The 21,384-nt window shown below is 41.5% G+C and overlaps 1 protein-coding gene across 2 annotated transcripts in view; it reads right to left on the reverse strand.

Annotated features, from left to right (window-relative positions):
• EPAS1 (endothelial PAS domain protein 1) overlaps nt 1–21,384 on the reverse strand; it is a 116,414-nt gene that overhangs the window by 78,822 nt on the left and 16,208 nt on the right. Inside the window, exon 2 of one of the 2 annotated variants that reach the window (XM_082758285.1) lies at nt 4,931–5,005. In XM_082758285.1, the coding sequence (XP_082614411.1) occupies nt 4,931–4,956 (26 nt within the window). In that variant the 5' untranslated portion in view covers nt 4,957–5,005. Of the gene's footprint in view, nt 1–504; nt 903–4,930; nt 5,006–21,384 lie in introns of those variants that run through there. The other variant, XM_082758284.1, reaches the window with a different exon arrangement.

The following is a 21,384-nucleotide window of genomic DNA, read 5'->3' on the forward strand; positions in this document are numbered from 1 at the left end:
TTTTGCTCCCTTCGGGAAACCCGCTCCGGCACAAGGCATCGCCTGCCTCCCCGCTCCTCAGCCCGCACCGCACACCGGGAAAAGCGGCCGGCAGCCGGGGGGACGTTCCCGGGCACCCCGGGGGCTGCAGCCAGGAGGAGCCGGCATTTATTAGAGATTTATTCCCGTGCCCACGGTCCCCCCCGCAGCCAGGCCTTCGCAGCCCCCCGGCACGCCGGGCTCGGGATGCTTCCCTCGAAACACTTCGTCCTCCGCTACGAAACTCAGCGGCAGCCCGGGAGGGGGGTCAGCCTGCCTTCAGCCCCTCCGGGTGCACCTGCCCGGGGATGGGGACGGGGACGGGACCGGGGACATCGCTCCGGGTGGCGGCCGGCCCCGGGGAGGTGGCAGCGGGACGGGCACCGCCGCTCCCCCTGCAGAGGAGCCCGGAGGAGCCGAACGCCTCTCCGCCGGCCCCCAGCCCCTTTTCCAGCCCCGGGGACCCCCCCTCCCGCCGCCCCTCACCTTTTCTTCTCCTTGTCAGCTGTCATCGCGGCGGTGGCGGCCGGCTCCTGCGCCGCCTCTCGGGCCGGGGCGGGCTCAGCACCTGCCCGCGGGGCTCGGCACGGCTCGGCTCGGAGCACCGGCTCGCCCCCGAGGCGGGCGTACAGTCTCAGGACACTGCCGAGGATTGTACGGCCCGCCCGGGGGATGGGGGGGGGAGGGAGAAAGCAACGACGGCGGCGGACAGCAGCGGCCGGGTGGCGGTGTCGGGGCTGCGCGGCTCGGCGCCGCCCGCAGAAAGTTCTCACTTTAAACCTTGGGCCGCCGCCGGCCGCGGGGGCAGGGGCAGGGCCGGCCCCTCCGGCACGGCCCCGGCCCGGCACGGCTCGGCCCCGCCCGCCCATGGGGCCGGCAGAGCGCTGCCGACGAGCCCCGGTCTCCCCGCCCCCGGCCCTGGGGTCAGCAGGACCCCCTCCACCCCTCCTCCGGTCCCGGGACACCCCCTCACACACCGGTCCCGGGACCCCCCTCCCCAAAACCCTTTTACTTTCCGGCTCTTGCAGCTCGCCTTATTTCCCTGCCCATAATAAGGCGGGCTGAGCCCCGTAATTCCCAGCGCCTCCCGGCCGGCCGGGGGACGCCGCCGCCGCACCTGCGATAAAAGGGGGACTCCCACCACCCTTAAAAGAAAATAAAAAAATACACACACACACACACACACAAAAAAAAAAAAAAAAAAAAAAAAAAAAAAGGATTTTTTGGTACCGGCAAAACGCCCCCGCCAGCCCCGGGTTGCGCAGTGCCGCTGCCCGCACGGTGCGGAGCAGCCCCTGGGGGCCGGGGCACCGCATTTGGGACTCGCAGCTTGGGATTTCTGCTTCTGCCTCGCTTCTCGAGTTCGTTTTCTGGGCGGCGGGGGTGTTCTGCAGCCTAAACTTTCCAAAATCCGGCGGTTGTTGGAAACAGAGGGAGGTAGGGCTGCGCGGCAAGGAGCGCTAAAGCTAGCACTCGCTACAGGTTGCTAGAGTTAGGGCCAACAGAAAAATGAAACCACGGATTCTCTTTCCTTGCTTTACACCAGAGTAGCTACCCTCACTTACACTTGCCCATCTCCAACCCAAAGGCACACCTTTGCACTGAGCTCTGCGAGGCTTCCCGTACTGCTGGGAAATGGAAGTACTACAGGCAAAATGAGCCAAACTAGATTTATTCCTCAGTTATTCAAATTTGAGCAATTTCCCCGGGCCGTATCATAGGCTGCTTTGTGTACAATGGGTCAGAGGTTTTTCTCTTTCATACCATATGAGTGTTTAAAGAAATGCATTTGGGTTTGAATTTGCATATGCTGTTCTCAGGTCTGAAAAGAGCTACACATGCTTACACAGCAACAGCCTAATTACGTGGTAACAGTTTTTTTTTTTTTCTCCTTCTTGTTATACAAGAGAACCTAAACAAAAGAAACCCACAAATATTTAAATCCTAAGTAAACTTAGTTAAACAGAATTTGTGTATGCAGGACTAAATTTAACCTTCTGGGAATAAAAGAATGCAACAGGATCAAAGAGCCAAGTCACTCATTTCCTAGATTAAATAGACTTCTTCGTCCTTCATTGATCTCTGCTGATGTCAATGCTCCTTGCTGTATCTTAGAGCACTTCACTTGGATAAACAACTTGCCTTCAAAAATCAGACAAGAAAAGCATTTAAACTGGCTAAATCTAAACCACTCAGTAAATTTCAAATATTTCAGGTCCAGCCCATTGCTCTAGCTCTTGTTGGCTCTGTCCACATGGATATAGTGTAGTTGATTAACAGCCTAAAACTCTTCAGACCAGTGAGGTCTGAAAGTGCTTTCACAATCATAGCATTCACCTCCGAGCACCACCTGTGCTCCTCTGTGGAGAGAGGCTGGTGGGCTTCAGGGTAGAGCTGTGTCCAGCAAAACCAGAACCTTGCTGATGAGTCACTAAAGTAAAGTGAGCGAGACTGAGCTGTTCTTGCAGCTCCATGACAATGTCAGTTCCCCAAGCTGTCTGTACTATTGTTTCTGGCAGCTGAGCTCCTCGCTTTGACCACAAGGCAAACAAATGTCCTGCCTTCTGGAGCTTACTTGTCGTGTTAATTCCCTCCCTTTCCCAGGACTACTCAAGGAGGGAAAGATCAAATATATTAATAGCATTGTCACTCTACTCAACCCATTCTGCAACAATCCTGGCTCATGGCTCCTACAGAAAGAGGCAGGAAGCTTTTGCCTTGATGGAGAACAGCAGAGAGAATCACAAGAGTTTATTTTCAAACATACCTCATTACTGCTTTAATCTTCTTTACTGACACTATTTATTAACAGTAGTGTCCACCATAAGGTGGACTTGCTCTGTACTTAGACTCTTGGAAGTTTCCATAGGAGCTACACTGGGAATGAAATTACTTCAGAGAGATGCCATATTTAATCTGCAGGAGATGACAACTTCCAGGAAAGCCAAGAGAAACCTCAAACAGCTTTGGTTCAAGCCAGTAAACACAGCTTGCCCTCTCAATTACTATCATCATTGTATGGGCTCTTTCTGTTTCATACTCCTATATTACTCCTTAGATTTTATCTCATATTTGCTACATTTTACAGCTAACTTATAAAAAATAGGCATCATTCAGAAGAAAGTTCACAGAAGGAGAAAAAGTACTCAGAAAATATGGTTAGCTTCTGTTTTCCCCACCCTGTGAAGGTTTACAGCAGAATCAATGTAACAATTCATCCAGATGTGCTTTCTAGATCCACAGATTTCTCTGTGGTCTGTGAAAATATAAGCGTTTTTTTTTTTGCCACCCCCATTTTGGAAATTATAGGAAGTGCCCCACATTGCTCCCGTGTGAATTACTGTAGAAATGATATAGGAATAGAAAGTTCTTGATTTCCTAAAAGCAATCTTCATATGAGAGGCATTGGAAATGACTTGTTACCATCTGCCAGGATAACAGTGGCTCATTCTCTATGTGTCCCTCAAGTCAACAGGGACCAGTTTATGTCAACTGCTTTTATACTAGACTCTACGAAGAAAACAAATGGAAGACTTACAAAAATAAAATCATGTTGTGTTAGCAAGTTTCATGATTTAGCCTCAGGTCAAACTGCACTGAGAAATTAGAAAATCTGCATACGGCAGGGACTAGGCCATTGGAGCTCGACTCATCCTTCTGGTGTACCAAGGCAGGAACACCACATCACCCAAACAAGAAGCAGGCAAGCTCCTGATTACTGCCCTTTATTCTGAAACACACCACTGATTTAGGACCAGTTATGCTACACGGCGTCTTCTCAGGATATACATATGTATGTAATCAACCATCCAAATCAGTGCGTGTGCCAATTTGAATGCGCATAGCTATCAGCCACGAAGGGAAAGCACTTCTTGGACTCTGTATTATGCATGCATGCTACTGGCACCTGTATTTACTAGAAGAGTGTTGGTAAAACATACAGACATTCAAGATTGTTCAGCAATTAATGCTCCAGGGCAGTCAAAAGAATACATGGACACTCCATTCCTTACAAGGAAGGCATTATTATTAAAATTAAAAACAACTTGAGAGGTTGAAGTGTTTCAGATTCATTAGTAATCCCTGGTCATTTTCTTTCTTTTTCTGGCTCCTCAACACCACCATAAAGTATGACAACAAAAAGTTGAGGCCTGTAATAACAAACAATTATCTTATGGGAAAGGGGAGGGGAGAAAGGAGAGTCCTGTTATTGCAACACATCTGATCCTTTGAAGAAAATAGAAGAGATTCCTCACTTACTCATACCAGAATAAGTTACAGCCACAGAACACTTATTATATGTGATAGCAAATGAGACAAAAAAAAAATAAATTAACTTTCTGAAGGGGAAAAAGTGGTAATTGTAAACTGGATAAAACACAAAGGTCCATGGCAGAAGGTGGAGACTACTAAGATGGAGATGTAACAAAAATGCCTGAGCTGGGGTGCAAAGAAATAGTGTTTCTTAGTCACCAGTCACTTATGCTCATTTACACTTTCTTTCATGATTGCTGGCCCACAGCTGTATCTCTGTGTAGCTGTACTTCCTGCACGGTCAGGAGCTGGGCCCTTTCTGCACACAGCAGCACCAACCAATTATCAGTGGTGAACAGGAGCTCAGCTAGCAAACGTGGACTTTCTTAAAGATTTCTTTGCCTTTTGTGTAGTTTAATACTAGAAGGAAGATCGAGAAAAAAAAAATAAATAGAACCACCAACAATTTATAACAGCACTCACCCCTGTTGCCCTACGCAGAAAGCAATGCACTATAGGCAATACCGTAACTGCTAGTGTAAAGTGCTATTTTAAGAGAACACATGCAGATGTATCTCAAAGCTTCTGAATACCAGGAGCACACCTTTGAGCAAGGCTCACTGATAAGCTCAGGGATTTTGAGGCATTGATTACTTACAGACACATTCCAGGCGTTTCAGTCATCACACTTCCGTGAAGAAAAGACACGATGGCCAAAATGTAGGGAATGTACCTGTAAATATTAAAAGGCTTAAAATTACTCAGCTTATCTTTCAGAGTTTTTCAAAATTACATTCTGAGGATGTCTCAAACTGATTCCAAGCAAAGGTGGTAAAACAAAGAAAGTGATGGTTTGTAATAGGACCAGCTGGAAAAGAAAACTGATGATGAACAGGAACATAGAAACACTCCTGTCTTGGTACTGGGAATTATCATTTTGAAATTTTGGGAAAGCTCAACTAAGAAACCAATCCAGCTTGCTAAATGAAGAAAGCTTTTATTTTGGGTTTTTCCCCTGACCTTCAATAGCATATTATTTAGAAATACTGATTCACAGTTACATTTTTTGCTGGCGCTTCAGTTACATTTTCTTATTGACCTGTAAAGACTGAAAGCTAAATACATTATTTAGAGTGCAAACAACTCCAATGCAGCCAGGGCAACAACCCCAAACCTTAAAACCTTTGGGTACATGTTAGACTCCAGCATACTAAAAAAACAATCAGAAAGAAAACTAAAACCAACCAACACCCAAAAACAAAGGGAAAAAAAAAAAAAAAAAAAAAAAAACAATACCAAAGAGGAGAGAGTAAAATCTGGAAATACAGAACTTTACTGCATGCTTTTTGATACGTAAGGCAGTAGTAGTTCAACTTAATGAAAATAAAGTATGAGGCAGATACAGCCTTCATTTACAGAAATTCTAACCCAGTGTTTCTGGAAGATAGGCACCATATAGATGTACCAGTAATCACCACCTCCTACTCGATTATAACCCATTTACTTTGTCCCCCGCCATCCCCCACCAGCTGCCAGCTCTCGTGTCAGGCAGCAGAGCTCTGCAGCCGCTTGCTGCTCCTCGACAGTAGCTCTTCGAAGGAAGCATGACTGAGGGATCACCAGAGACAAGTTTTACCCAGAGCCAACAAAAACAACAGTAACATTCAGATGGGAAGGGAAAACATTCCTCTCGCTGGATTTTAAAAGCCAAACTTTGTAGCAATGTTTTTCATAATCATTACCTCCTATGCCCGTGAAACAGCTGTCTTCACACAGGAGTTGCTCCTCCCGTGTGAGAGACAGCCTCATAAACATGAGGCTCTCCCTCCCAAAAAGCACTGCATGCTGGATAAACGTCCAAAAAGAGATGGGAAGATGTGATTGAGAATTTTTGCAACATTGCAGCGATACCAGTGCCTAGTAGTTAACATTCAGTCACTCACCAAATATTTATTTAGAGGCAGTGTAGCATGCTCACTGCAGAACTTTGAGTTTTAAAAAGAGCCAAGAGATTTTTCGCGCCTGCATGTATTTTATTTTAGGAATCTAAATGCCATTGGAAATGCTGCTCTTAAATCTTTTCATCTGTGGCAGTTACTTCTAGAGATTTGGGCATTGTTTTTATTCCCCAAAGACTCTAATTTACTTTAAAGAAGACCTCAAAAAGTGCTTGTTTTAAAATAGTCATTCTTAAATTACTGGTGTTCAACACAGTTACTGTACCTGTTAACCCTATGGACACTTGTCACCTAAAGAAGGTGACAAATTACTGCAAAACTGGAAAAAACGCAAAAGTTCTCCTGACACTGCTATACTAGATGATAAATCCCTGCCCTCCAAAACACCAGCTTTTCTGGGAACTGGAGAACGTCATTAAAGAGATAAAGAATTTATCATTGCACACTTTGAAATTATTGCTCAAGCTCCTAGACTTCTAGACCTTTTCATTTTGTCCTAAAAAATAAAAAAAGCTATTTTTTTTTTGGTGTGTGGTGTTCTTGGTAATTGAAATTCCAGGCCCTAAGTTACTCTGTGCAGCTCCCAGATGTATCCTGGATAATTTAAACCTTAATCTACCTGAGACAGTAATGGGTAATCACAGTGGGTCTCCCCCAGCCAAACCTCCCTTAGCTCCCTCTCAGTCAACAACAAGCATAATTTTGACAACAGAGTACCTTAGAGCAAGAGCTTGACCTGGGGCTCAGTGACAGGTGGGACTCCAAGCAGCCTCCACCTCCCTACCACAGCCGCCCCGTGCTAACAGCCAAGCTGCTCACGAGCTGCCTCCTCAGTCTTCACGAGACTACGGCACCCTGACTATTTCAAGTGCTGGTAACATTCACCTTGTTCCCCTTCACCCTGAAACTTGTTCTATTTTGGGGAACTACTCCAGGATCCATTTGGCACAGGGCCTAACACTTGCTTCTTAAGTAGGTCTGCTCCTGGAAATATTTATAGGCTCTTAAGTACTGATAACATGGGATATTGGTAACAGTGTAAGTGATTCACATACAGACAAGGAATTGGATAGCTGTCCCTCATTCCCCCACAAAAAACATCTCTGAGCTTTGCTTTTTTTTCTCCTATTTTGATGTGCTGCACCCTTTGTGTGAAGCACCTTCTATCAGTAATGACACTGAGACGTTTCTCTTCATTAATGTTGTTAGATTACAATACATGATTTATGATACTATGTACCATTTTGACAAGAAAGAAAAAAAAAAAGTAGAAAACTGCAACTATTGTCTCTCAAGTCATTTATTTCTGGGGGAAAAAACAAACAAACAAACACACAAAGAAACCCAAACAATTTCATTGTGAGTTGCTTTGGCAAGGGAGAAGAGGAAGGCTTTACTGTTCACCAAACCCTTACCTCCTGGGTTTCATTAGTCATAAGAATGAAAACAAGAACCACCATTCTGGCTTAGGTTCCCTAATGATGAACCCCAAACTGGCAGGGTGTATGGTCACAACAAATCCATTCAAATAAGAGCTCATCATTCCATTTTTGCATACACAAAATTAATATTAAACAGCAGAACTAACAGCTATATGTACTTACATTTCCACAAAACCAAAACTGGGGACCACATGAATACCTTTAGGTAGTCACTGGTTCCAAGTCACTTTTCATTTCCATTGATACAGACAACTAATCAGGATTCAAGTGTCTGAAAATCCAATTCAGTAACATGGAATCTGGAACATCATCATGTGTTGTTTTTCTTCTGTCTCTACCTCTGACAGAGGAATTAGCCCAAAGACTCATATCATACTTCAACTATCTTTAAATTAAGTTTAAGAAGTGCTAAAAGCTCTGAATCTCCATCTCCAGGACGTTTTTTTGGTGCTCTACACCAAGCTTTCTTCAGACAAACCAATAAGAAAAAAAAACCCCTCACATTTGATCAAGCTATGGGAGTTGTTGACTTACGGAGTTTTTCTCTAGACAGAGAGGCTTCAGGAACCCAGTTAAAACCTCCAATTACATTTTTCAAATAGCGGACGGAGCATGTTAGGCCAGTATGGCCCAAAATCTTGGCCAGCCTGACAGGCTCAGCAGGTTTTCTCCCTGAATTGTGTCACCAGCCCTGAAACAAGTATAGCAGAGCCCCAGACATGCCTTGCATCAGAAGGAAACAACAAGCAATACATGAACTCTGTGCTCAAGTTTTCAGAGAGACACAGGTATAAACTTTGCTAAAAGAGTCCCGCAGAACATCAACACAAATGATGCCACTGAAAACAGCTCCCCTCATTAACATTAAAGGCATCTACATCAGTCAACATAAGACATTTCCCACTGTCAGCACGAGTTGTTTTCATTATGCTAAATGATCACTGGCGGGATTTTCCTAAGTCCTCACTGACACCAGTTTTCAATAAAACAGCAGGATTTTGAAATCATAACACCAATTGTTATTACAACAATTTAGCTAAAACCGCTTTGGCTATCAAGACTTTCCCCCAAACCTATATGCTTCCAGACACTGATCTGGTTATCCAGACATATGTTTTAGCAGAAGTGCCAGGAGTTGGACTCAATGATCCTTGTGGGTCCCTTCCAACTTGGGATATTCTATGATTATTAATTCTTTCAAGCCATTTCATTCAATGCATCCAGGCCTCAGAAAAGCTTTTGAAAGTCTGCACACATTGTGTTGTCAGAAAAATAAAAAGTACATTCATACTCTTTAGCAATGTCCAAAAGCAAGGTAACAACAGGGAATCGGCATCTTACTTAAATAAACCCAGATTTGTTCCAAGCACAGTAAAGAACTTAAGTTTTTAAGTCCTTCATTGACTGGATACTCATATGATTTGGCTTAACACAGGGCGCTGGCATACATCCAAAGTTACAGGCACATAAATGACTTCAGCAGTTCTCTAACAAGCTGAATTAACCCAGTGTTCACATTATTAGCACAGTTTTCAATTTGTCCCTAAATATTTTTATTTTTTATTTTTATTTTTTCCATTTAATTTTAATTTCTGTGTTCTGTAGTTTTGTCTCCTAAAAATGTTTTGGAAGGGAAACAAGAGGAACAGATGACATTTTATGGAAACAGTGGCTTTTGTAGTCTGAATACATGCAACAGAGAAGTTTCTGTTCAAATGACAAGCTAATTCACATTAAAATACTGAATATTCTTTAGATTTTTTATATATATAAAAAAAAACACAACAAGAAAACACTTGATATCCCCTACCATACAGCCTAAAACAATGAAAAACACAAAGACAAAACTCGAATATCTATTCTGAAGGTGATTTTCAATTCTTTTCCAGCAAAACCTGGCAAATAAAAGAGAGAATTAATCTTCTGAGAGATGAATGTGTAATTTATGTCAAAACATTTAAATTTGTGGAATAAATAACAGACACAGATTACGAAGGATTCAGATGAAGGAGTTGAGACTGGAAATAGTGTTGTCATGAAGTACGTAATTATATGGTTAAGTATCAGAATAAAACCAGGACTAGTCCTGAGCTCAGAGGCTGAGAATTGCTATACTTATGTGGGATAACTTTCACTTTCTATCTGAGATTTTTGGTCTGTAAACAACATGGATGATTAGTTCCTATTAGCTTCAAACATAAAACCCTCTGTGAAGTACCCCTTTAGTGGTAGGGAAACTTCAACCACAAAGTGAGTGTTCAAGCAGGCAGTGGACTTGGGACTATAACAGCAGGAGAAAAAAAAAAAAAAAAAAAAGAGGAAGTATTGTTGACTGACTAAAATATTCCATGCCTTGTAAATGGCTTTGTTTGATTTTCTCTTGGATATTTTTTTTTCCCCTGTAGAAGCTGAGCTAATTTTAATCTTCATGATTTAGAAGAGATCCATAAAATTATACTTCCAGTTCCTATATTTTGAGGAGCCTAACACATCTCTTCTGAAGAAACAGAGAAGTAAATGGGATTGTTAGCAGCTTGAGGTTGCACCCAAGATGGGAGGAAGGAAAGCACTCTTCAAGCATTGCAACAGGACTCCCCCTTCAGCCAGTCCCATGGCTTTGTCTGCCTTCTGACATTGTCAGAGCTGCCTCCTAACTAGCTTTTATCCTGCAGGAGCCTACTGGTGAGATGTCAGCTCTCTACTGTCCTTTAAATCCTCACTCTCTTTTTCCTCCTTCTCTCTTAGCAGCTGGAAGTCTCCTTCCAAATGCCCCCTTCACATCTCTCTGCCCATGTCACTCTTTATCATCTTTCTCAAACTGACAGTTCACTTTTGCTCAAAATGCTCTATTTCACATACATTAAATACAGTTGTCATAAATCCAAAGCCAGTAAAACAGCACATCCCAGATAAGTTTTCTAGTATATTTTAGATGATTGATGAGAATACATCTCAACTCTTGGTAACTGTTCTCATGTTTTATCCTCCCAGTTATAAATCTACACTAAGCGTAAAATGGCTTGGCTTCTACCATCATGCTATGTGTTTCTAAATCAAAAATAAGTGTTTTTTTTGTTTGTTTGTTTGCTTTTGTTTTTTCTTTTTTTTTTTTTTTTTTTTTTTTCCCCTCCAACTTAATTCCCTTTTCCTGGGGAGAAGCTCATGATCTGTGACCTATTCAACTCCTGTCCTTCTGCTTGACTCTTCAAGTAAGTATGTTCTCCCTGGGTTGCACTACAAACAAAGTTTTCTACTTTTTTAATCATTCCCTGGCAGATTTCCTGTAATATCTATACTAGCCTAACTAGAATGTGTTATAAAGGCATCTCATGTCAAATATAGAGCAAGGGTAGGTTCTATTGATCTACCTGGAATTCTTCTACTCATAAATCTAAGGATCACATCAGTCCTTAAAAGCAAGCAGAGTTGGTAAGAACTAGACTTGACTAAACCTTTCTAGAAACACTTCCTATTCACAATAACATTTTGAGACTATCAGTCACGTAGTTTCAATCCACTCAGTACCTGCCACTATTCTAATTTAAACCATGTATGACATCAATTGAAGTGTTTTATAGAAAGTAAAAGATATTACTAAAAGACTACTTTTATTAGCAAAACTTCCAGAAAGATTTTGTTTAGTGGGGCATACATTACACTGCAGCACTATTGCATTCCATAAAGTTTATCTGGTAATTCTTCATCACGTTTTGTGTTGCTTCTTTCATCATTTTCCCCAAAACTCATCTATAATTTATGTTTTTAAAAACATTTTTGGTCAAATCTTTTCTAAAGTTTCGAATAACTATTTGAGGAAGTTGCTGGAGAAGAAATCAGCATCTCAGAGACCCATTCAGCCATGTCTTTTAAAGCTCATTTTGCAACTCATTTGAGCCTATCAATATGCAAGTCAAGAAACTTCTGATTTGTATACTCCTTTGAGTAATATTGAAACACTTTTGATTTCTTCCTGTCATTTTTATGTCACTTGATTTCTCTCAAGTACAAAACACAAATAAACATGCTCGTGTTTTTATGTTTAAGTGAACTAATATATATATATATGTCATATTTTAAAATCCCTATCTTCATAGACTGTACCATTCATGGCTCTACCATTTTCATTTCCTTTTCTTGCAAGTGCTCTGTCATCAATGGACTGATCTTCATTACCCTTAAATTTTATGAGCATGGACATCTTCCTTATTGCACACAAAATTCAGAAAGGTTTCAATAGCAACAACAACAAAAAAAAGTAATAATCATCTGTGGTGAGAAGGACAAAACCAAGACTTAAGTTATATGGACTCTGATTTTAGTGAGAACTAATTAATAATACGAAGAGGGAGCTGTGACTAAATATTGACTTATACAAACACTTAGAAATGGTGTGATTAGCTGATGAGGAGAGACATGAAGCTGAAAGATCATCTCCTCAGGTGCCTCGGTCCTGTGTTTCTTGTGGTTGGCATGGAAAACCCAGCTTCAGCAGCATGAAACTGGAAAAGAGTGTGTAGGACACAGATTACAGACCGGTGCGAGTGGAAGAGGGGAGTTAAAACATGATCAATGCAATTCCACTATTTTTTCCTTTAATTTTATAATAGAAGAGGAATTACAATAGTATATTATTTTGAAGATGCATCTTCTCTTTCCTCCTCCTTAGTGGTGGGTATCCGTTTTCTGCATTTGAAAACTTTTTTTTGTGTTTACCACTTGTTCAGAGCTTGCAGCAAGAAACAGTCATATACAAGTCTTCTGTGGAAACTTGGTACTGGTTTTGTTTTGTTGCATAGACCAGGTACCAGGTTTTACAAACCCTTCAACACAACTTCTGTTGTACACAGCAGACAAACTAGAACTATATTCCATTCCTTGTCTTCTAGAAAAGCAATCAATTACCATAAAACTTTTGGTAAATCAATAGCAATTCTGCAAGATACAGTGTTCAGGCTGAAAAGAACATGGAGAACTGGAGGAATAACAGCCTAAATAGCTGTGTAGCAAAAATATATGGGAAGATAATAGTTCAGATGTCACTTTATACTTTTTTTTTTTTTTTTTTTTTTTTTAAAAAAGGATTTATTACATTCATATGCAATGAGAGAGATTAGTTTAGGTGAGTCAAGAAGTCAGATGAGTCAAAACATCTTGATACAGGTACTTGACAAGTTCTAGCTCTTGTTAGAGCGAGCTGGGTGGTAGCTGAGAGGACAGGGAAAGCCGTGTGACTGATTGACTGCACCAAGTTACCTGCTTCCATGCATTACAGAGAGGGCATGCAAGCAAATCTCAGTAGAGGACGCATGTGCACTCAAGCTTCCTGAAGTTATTCACTGCCTCACAAGAAAGCCAACAAAAGCATATGGGTGAGACCTTTTGATTTTTCTCACGTGGTACAACACGGGAGTTACAAAAACAGGCATTTATCACCATTAGTGTGCAGAACTACCTTTGGGCAGAGGTTTGTAACAGAGATAACTGCACATGATAAACCAAAGTAGAAATTATGACAACTCACATGTTAATTGAGCTGAAACTGCCTGGTCAGTTTTGGCAGAGGTGTCATATGCCTTTTGTTGCTTACTCTTCTTTACTCTTCTTCTAGGACCCAATAGGGAAAAAATAGCTTCAAAGAAAAGCCACAAGTGTCAAAGAACTATCATGTACCCAAGTGCAAAGTGAATACCACTGAAGCGACCTGGTGAGAGGATATCAGCCTTTGAGACTTCACAGACAGTTTCCGAGTGCCTTAGCCACAAACCTCCTAATGAAGCTCTAGACATGACTAATTCCAGTACAAGCCACCGCCGTGGGTAGCAGCCAAGTGATACATATCTCTCAATATCGTGATGATGTACCATCTTCTGTTTTTCAGTCAGATTTTCTATTAATCCTTTTAAGATAGAAAATAGATATACTTATTTGGGGCTTTTTCATATTATTACTGTCTCCACAATAAACATTTCTATTCTTGAGCATAAATATTTGAATATAGTGAAGCAAGAGACCATGAAATTTTGCAGGAAGAGCAGAATTAAATCTCTGATGTAAATAGCTGTAGACCCAGACTCCACCTGGCACAAGGAGCTGAGCCAGCGGAGGGAGGAAGCCACTACAGCTGGGCTGAGAGAGTCCAAAGGAAGAAAAGACAGTACTTGTATTCCATTTAAACGTAGACTGCTTGCCAATTTCTCCAACTGCACTGCATGAGGAAGTATTTTTTGATTCAGTTAAAAAAAAAAAAAAAAAAGTTTGCTTGTGTGGTTGTTAGAAATAGGGTGACTCTATTAAATGACGTTTTCCTAGAAGGATTGATCAGCTCCTGAAATCTTTTTTTTTTTTTTTAAATGTTCTTTCAGCAGTAAGAAAAATTCTAAGAAGGATTTTAAAGCAGCTGTCTCACAGAAGGTTATCTCTTGTTTACAGTACATTTTGATACTGCCATTTAAGCACTAAAACAGAAACAAACAGGCATTTAAATATGTTACCCATGGTTTGCAGAAGTGATGAATTATTAACTACTTCCTGTCATCTTTTACTTTTTTTTTTTCCTGTATGTTGAATGGGAGGATGTGTGACAGACATGCAAGATAAAACAAATTAAAATAATGTGTTTAAACAGGGATATTCATACATACATATGGTCAATATATAAGAGACAACAGATCAAGTCTTCAGAGAAATTGCATCACTCTGCTTGAGGATCTGGTCTTCAATCTATGCAATATGTCCTATGAACCTCAGCTTCTAAAAGAAGTTTTCTTCATCACTATCACCCTTTTAAAAACAAACAAATCTTCATTTAGAAGTTAGAAAAACAGAATAATTCACTCAAGTTGATCCTTTATCACAATAATCTTTTGATGTGTCTAAATTTAGGATCGTTTTCAAGTTTATTTCCCTACTCAGCCACCCAGCTAGCATGGGAACAACAAGGGATTGCAGGTTTTAACCAATTCTCGAATACCACTGTCAGAAGATTCCCAATGAGTGCAGTGGGAATTAGATCAAATTAAGTACGATGCAAATTCCACAGGTGAGCAACAGCTCCAGTTTGCACACTTGATCAGACAACAAGCTTTTACACAATATTTTGATTATAATGAAAAACTCTGATAGAGATTCGTATGAATTAAATTGTAATGCTTTATTCCCAACTTCATAATCAATACCACATATTCAGACTCCATCTGAAAAACAGTGACTTCCAATAGCAATACAATAGAACAAATTTTGCACATGGTATTAATTAACAAGAAGTCAGAAATTGTCTTAGGTGTCCAGTGAATGTGGCTACAGTATAAGAAAGCCTTTTCTTATTTATTTGCATAGGTTTCATTTGTCACTTCCTGGCAGAGGAAACCTGAATGCATGCCGACACAGTTACTGTAGATCAGAGGCACCTGATCTACAGCAACATCATGATAAATGAACTTGTTCAATTCACACTAGCTCAGGGTTTCCTGCCCTGGAAAAATAATGTATAAGTGTTCATAGCTCAGTAACTAAGACTGCAATATAAACATGAATCCCCCAACACACATATCTCCCACAAAATACCACAGTATTATGATATATAACCTACGAAACCAGTGCAAATCCCAGAACTATGCTCCAATCAAATCACTTTCATTTTGCCTTGTGTTTTATTTCAATTTTATTTGCATTCATTAGACATGCTAACCCTGACTCACTCATAGTAATACAAGAAAAAACATTAAGATGCATCACTGCTCCATCCTTGTAAGACTCCACCTGGAGTCCTGAGCTCTGGGGCCCCCACCAAAATAAAGACATGGTCCTATTACAGCTATGCCAGAGGAGGGGCCACCAAGATGATGAGGGCTGAAGCACCTTTCCTATAAATCAAATCTGAAAGCGTTGGGGTTGTTCAGCCTGGAGAAGTCTCCAAGGAGACCTTATAATGGCCTTCCAGTGCTTAAAGGGAGTCCACTGGAAAGCTGGGGAGGGACTCTTTCAGGGAATGCAGTGATAGGACAGTAGGGAATTTCTTTAAAATAAAAGTTGGTAGGTTTAGAATAGTTATTTGGAAAAAAAAACATTTTACTCAGAGGGTGGTGAGGCACTGGACCACGTTGCCCAGAGAAGTTGTGGATGCCCCATTACTGGAAGCATTAAAGGCCAGGTTGGATAGGGCTTTGGGCAGCCTGGTTTGGTGGGAGGTGTCCCTGCCCAGGGCAGCAGTTTGGAACAGGGTGACTTTTAAGGTGTCTTTCAAACCAAGCCATACCATTATTCCAAGTATTTAAAGCCTTATTATGACTATTATTAATATTAATATTGACTAAGAGCACCCAAATATGAGTTCTTACAACTGCACTAGTTTTTTTAATTTTTTAAACTGTGTGACCATCTGGCAAAGACTAAAAAGATTGCACTCTTCCAAATTTCAGAAGTCCACAAATTCCCCCAATGAAACAGTTCCTATTCATCTTCTTCATCTTGACTCCGTTCTGCAGGAGTTTTATTAACTTTATCTCCAGACCTCAATGCATGGAGAAGATTACAATTCATCTTTTCCAGTAATCTGTAATACAGACATATTGATCAAGAGTGTCCTTTAAGGGCAGTTACTCATGTTTCTTGGCTCTTTTCATCTGCTGTAAGTTACCTATTTATTTAAATTTTTTTTTCAAGTGTGCTTGCTGATGCCTTTACGACATTTAGTTATTCATCAACAAGAAACTGACTATCAGGCAGCAAAACACAAATTCTGGTCTGGGGCTCTCAGAAGAATAGGTTTGATAGTTCTGATGTGGAACTGATACGCTTATAGTTAGATAAGAGTATATGGCTGCTGTTAATGATTTGCTGTTTGCCACCACACATGCTTGTTTCTTTCATGTAGGGGTGTCTCTCACCTCTAAAAAAAGAAACCCCATTTCCTCTTTGCCAGTACTTATCACGCAGAGCAGAAACACAAGAACCAGGACAAACTCACAGAAGAACACAGCTTCTTTACAGTATTTTTAAGGTGGAATAGCTGCCATCAGGTTGTGTGCTTTACAGGAAGCCCCGCATCTTCATCCAGCACCATGGTTTCGCTCCTCTCCAAGGGCATGCACATGCTCCATCGGCAGAGCCCCATCAGCACGAGTTGCTGTTGGGCCAGCGAGGCAGCCACAGAGGAGGGCTGTCCCCGAGCCAGAGAGCAGCAACAGTTAAGCCCCGTGCATTCCTGCAATATGGCCTCTATTTACTTTTGGCCAGATCATTAGCCAAAGACATGAGGAGATAATACCTTCTTTATCCCTTTATGAGCAGAGCAAGTAAGGAGCAGTATTAGGGGCATTTGGGGTAAAGCAGCTTACATTTTGGACGACCTATTCCTGGTTTTTAATGGGAAGATTCAGGGCCATCTGCAGCAATGAGCAAATGTATGCATCTGCATCAGCATTTATAATTGTGCTGGTTAACTCAGGTTCATGTTGTAACAACAGAAAGAAGAAAAGATCATCTTGAAGTTAGAAAGCCAACTCCCTTAGCTCTGTGACATAAAGCATATGCTTAGTTTTTAAAAGCATCAGTAAATCCCATAGCGACTCATGCCTGAGCACCAGTGTGCAACTACTGAAGTGTATTCAACTGGATCCTTAATTTCTAACCCAGTTGTGCAAACCTCTGGGACATTCCCTAATGAAAAGGAAGTTGCAAGAAATCACCTGCTTAGTCTCCCCAGTAATGAAAATGCAGTTGTCATTTCCCATTTATCCCTTATTAACAACAACAACATATCTCACAGTTACATGACATTCATTTAAAATGGAGCACTTTGAGGCAAAGAAAACAATATTTGGTTTAAAGAGAAAGCCAGATGAAGTGGCATGTGCTGTTCTCCTTCAAACAGGACCCAAACAGGGTGTGGTAGGCATTTACAGTATTTTAACTATGTAAGTAACAGTACTTGGGTTTTTAGCTCCTGGATTCTTTATCAGGTAACATATGCGGATGAAACTACTGTGCTCTGAATGTTTCATGACAAATCCTTTCACTGGCCAGAACAGTTTCCTTTCCTGCCAGAAAAACACATTCATGACTCATCTGGACTGGCAGTCCAGATCCAAAGCTTTCCTTGCAGACACCTGAGTGAGAGGGTTTCTTTGCTAGGAGATAGGGCATAAAAATATCTTACACATAAGAAAACCATTTCAAATTTTAGATGCATACTCTGATCACTTTCAAAAAGAACATGTAAGCTAACTGGTAGGATGAACACAGAGAAAGGTTTAGTAGATTATTCTTTTCAAAGGAAACCAAATTAAACAAAACAAAACCTCTTCCCTAAAAGGTAAGAAATTTAAGAATTAAGTTTCCAACAGCAATTAACATTTAGCTGTGAAATATCCACTACTGTTATTTTCAAAAAAATTTTCCTGAAGTATGTACTGCACTGAGAACCTATTGTGGAATCTCCCAAAGCCTCTGGGTCTTCAGATTTGCAGCAAGTGGGTGGATCAGGAATCAGCCATCAAGTCATGAACATGCCCAGGCCGTGTAATCACATAGCCATCTAAGAATGACCCTTACACTTCCCTGTGTCTTCTCCTCTCCACCTTATATTAACTTGTTGCCAGCACTGGGCTGTAACCTCTTCAAGGATGGATCATTTCTTTCCATTTTCTTTTTCTTGCAAGATGCCCAAAGCACTGCCTGGAAATATGAAGACAGCTCCCAGGCTGTTTCACTAAGTTGGATGCAGTCATTAAGCAGCAGACTCTCATGTTTCAGCATTTGCTAAGTATGTGCCATAAAAATCATGTGGGTACATCACTGCATCATTGTCTTCCAGCTGGATATCCTGCATGGGTTGACTCTGCAGTTTCCAGGTGTATAGGCTTAGCCTTGCACTACCCTAGAATGGATTTTGCATATAATGCATTTGCAATAGTAGCAGTTGAGAACTACAGAGGCTAGAATTAGAACTGCAAATTGCATTTCACGTTCCTTGAAGTATTAAAGGCACTACCCGGCATTTAACAGTAATTATTATACTACAAAGTATTTTTTGAACAGCTATCCCCTAGTTTTAGTAATGATTTTCTTACAACTATGTCAGCAATTCCTGACAAGCATGTCTTGCTTTTTTGTTGTTGTTACTTCTTCAAGAAATGTTTATCTCACTGTATTTACTGGTAATTTTGGAAAAAGAAAAGGAATGCCTAAAAATTTTGAGTTAAGCAACTCAAAAAAAAGCCTCCACCCTCTTACGCTTGCACAAGAGTTTGTGTAACACTTTCTAGCAGAGCTCCAGAGGCAGCAGGAAAGCACTTCTTTCCTATTTCAGCAGGAAGGCAACTGGAGGCCAGAGGACTACAACTGGTGTTGACCAGGGGCTCCTATGTCCAGCCCCTCACCCCATTCCCACAAATTCTTCAAAGTATCATGGCCTTGTTGAAGGAATAGGTCCACAGCTCCCCAAGACCAAATGAGCCACCTAACGGCTCACCACAGGAGAAAAGCATTTCCACCTTCCCACACCCATGCCAGCCTTACGTTGTGCCAGAACTGATGTTAGACTATTCTTATCAGCCACTTTAACTTATTAAACCAGGAGGAAAACAACCCAGCAAAAAAATAAAGTAGATGATTCAGTCTTAATACCAGGACAAAAAAAAAATAAAATCTTATGTAGTTGGTGCAAGGAAGCGAGCCAGACCTCCTCATCTTTCCAGTGAAAAACTGATGCATCTGCTTTTCTCCTTTTGTGGGGCCAGAGACTTGCTACCCCCTTGCCTACCTGAGTAAGGCTACACAATGCCTTTGGGCAGAATGTTAGTTTTGGATCAAGATAAAAACAAAACAAAACAAACAACTGGGTAGTGATCCCAGCTGTGTCACAAGAGAAATGCCTGAAGTTCCTAATACTTGTAAGCATGCAACTGCACCTCCCTCCTCAACAGGGGGAGAAGCACACAGGCTTCCCTAAAGCCCAGTGCTGAAAAAATCACCACTTCTGTGAATTTTCTGAAGATCTTGGCTTTCAAGCTCCCTGGGATACCTCAGGAAATGTGGGTTTCCTCATCCAAACCAGCCAATCTTGTAAATTGGTACTGTAGAAACCAGTGGCGGGTGTGGTTAGCTCATAAAACCACTGGAGAAATGCACTGCAGAGGCTCTCTAGCAATGCCATCAGTGTTCATGCGCTGCAGTAGCCACAGGCGCTGCATTGAATTCCCTTTTCTCAGAGGCGAAAACAATACCAGCCCTGATCTCAATCTAAATTGCCTTACATCAACTGCACACCAGTCCTACAGTAGCAGGCTGCTTTTCCACAAGTTGCCTGGAATTGCTGGCACGTGGGGCCACCAGTTCATGCTCTGCCTGGCGCCTCTCCCAAAAGGGAGAGAGGAGAAGGGGGCTGAAAAGCCCTTGGCCTCACCAGGCAGCTCAGGATATGCAACATTTACTCGAGTACGCTTTGAGACACCGGAACAGTGCAAAAGAAACAGGCATGTCAGTGCAGCACTACCCTGTTAGACATACTGGTATAGGAAAGGTACTTTCTTTCACACAAGCCTTGGGACTGAAAGAGGGAGGAGGTTTACAATAACCTTTTGAAATTCCAAACAGGATGAAAAAAAAATAATAATGTTATCACAGGAAATCTGCAACTTTGTGTGATACAATAAACATTTTGTGAGTTTCCTAATGTAACCATCTGCTAATGGCTGGTATGGATGGGCTGCCTCTAGGACTACAAAAGGCTTGAGAAAGCTTGCTTCACAGTTAATGATACCTCAATGCACCATGCCAGCTGATAAGCAGTAATGCAGCACATTGCGTCTTCCACAAGTCATCTACAAGTTTGTCAGTTTCTCTGCGTTGCTGTGGTTATCTCCATTGCTTAGCGTTGCATTCTGACCTGGTCCTAGAGCACTTTCCTCTTTGGAGGGTCAGTTCTCACAAAAAGCAAGAGCCTGTACGTGCTTCTACAAAGAAAAGTGGCTGACTGAGTGCACTGAATGCAGAGTAGGTGAAAGACTTGAGGTACTCTAACACAGCAAGTAAAGTGTGAGACTTGACTTTTTTCAAACCACAAGTATTCACTGTTAACCATTTACTTTGGACTAGTTAACACCTGAATTCACTTTCCCTCCCTTGCTCACTGCAGTGACCATATACTTCACTTTAAACACTGATGTCACATATGTTGTGTTAGGAAGGTATTCACCTAGAATGCTGAATTGGAGAGCACAGAGCAGTTAATCAATAGTTTTGAAATTATTTCAGCATAACAGGAATACTAAGGCTTCACAGAGTCCAAATTGAGCAGAGTGAAGCTGCAGCTCCTATAAAAATATATAGAGACAGGACAAACCTTGAGGCAGTGAAGCTGATGAATCCTGAGACCTCCAATGGACAGTTCAGATGTTAAGGATCTATCCTTAACTAAACCACATGAGCTAGTTAAGGTATAAAATTGTATGAATGCATGAACAAGATTTGCTGCTTCAGGACCCCTTCAGCCACAACAGACGGTCCTTAGAGGCTTGAATCAGCAAGCATTTCTTTGTAAGCCCAGTGACAACCTAGCAGGATTCTTCATCTTCACTTCAGAAAGATGTAAGCAATTGTGAGGGATTTAGGAGAAGATCTTCAAAACAATTATGTGTTTGTTCAAAACAATTATGTGGAATGAGGCTCCTTCATAAGAGCTAAACATACCTAGTGTGGCTAAGCAGTCTCCA

The sequence above is a fragment of the Aythya marila genome (genome assembly GCF_965140915.1).
Source record: "Aythya marila genome assembly, chromosome: 3".
Classification (NCBI taxonomy): domain Eukaryota; kingdom Metazoa; phylum Chordata; class Aves; order Anseriformes; family Anatidae; genus Aythya; species Aythya marila.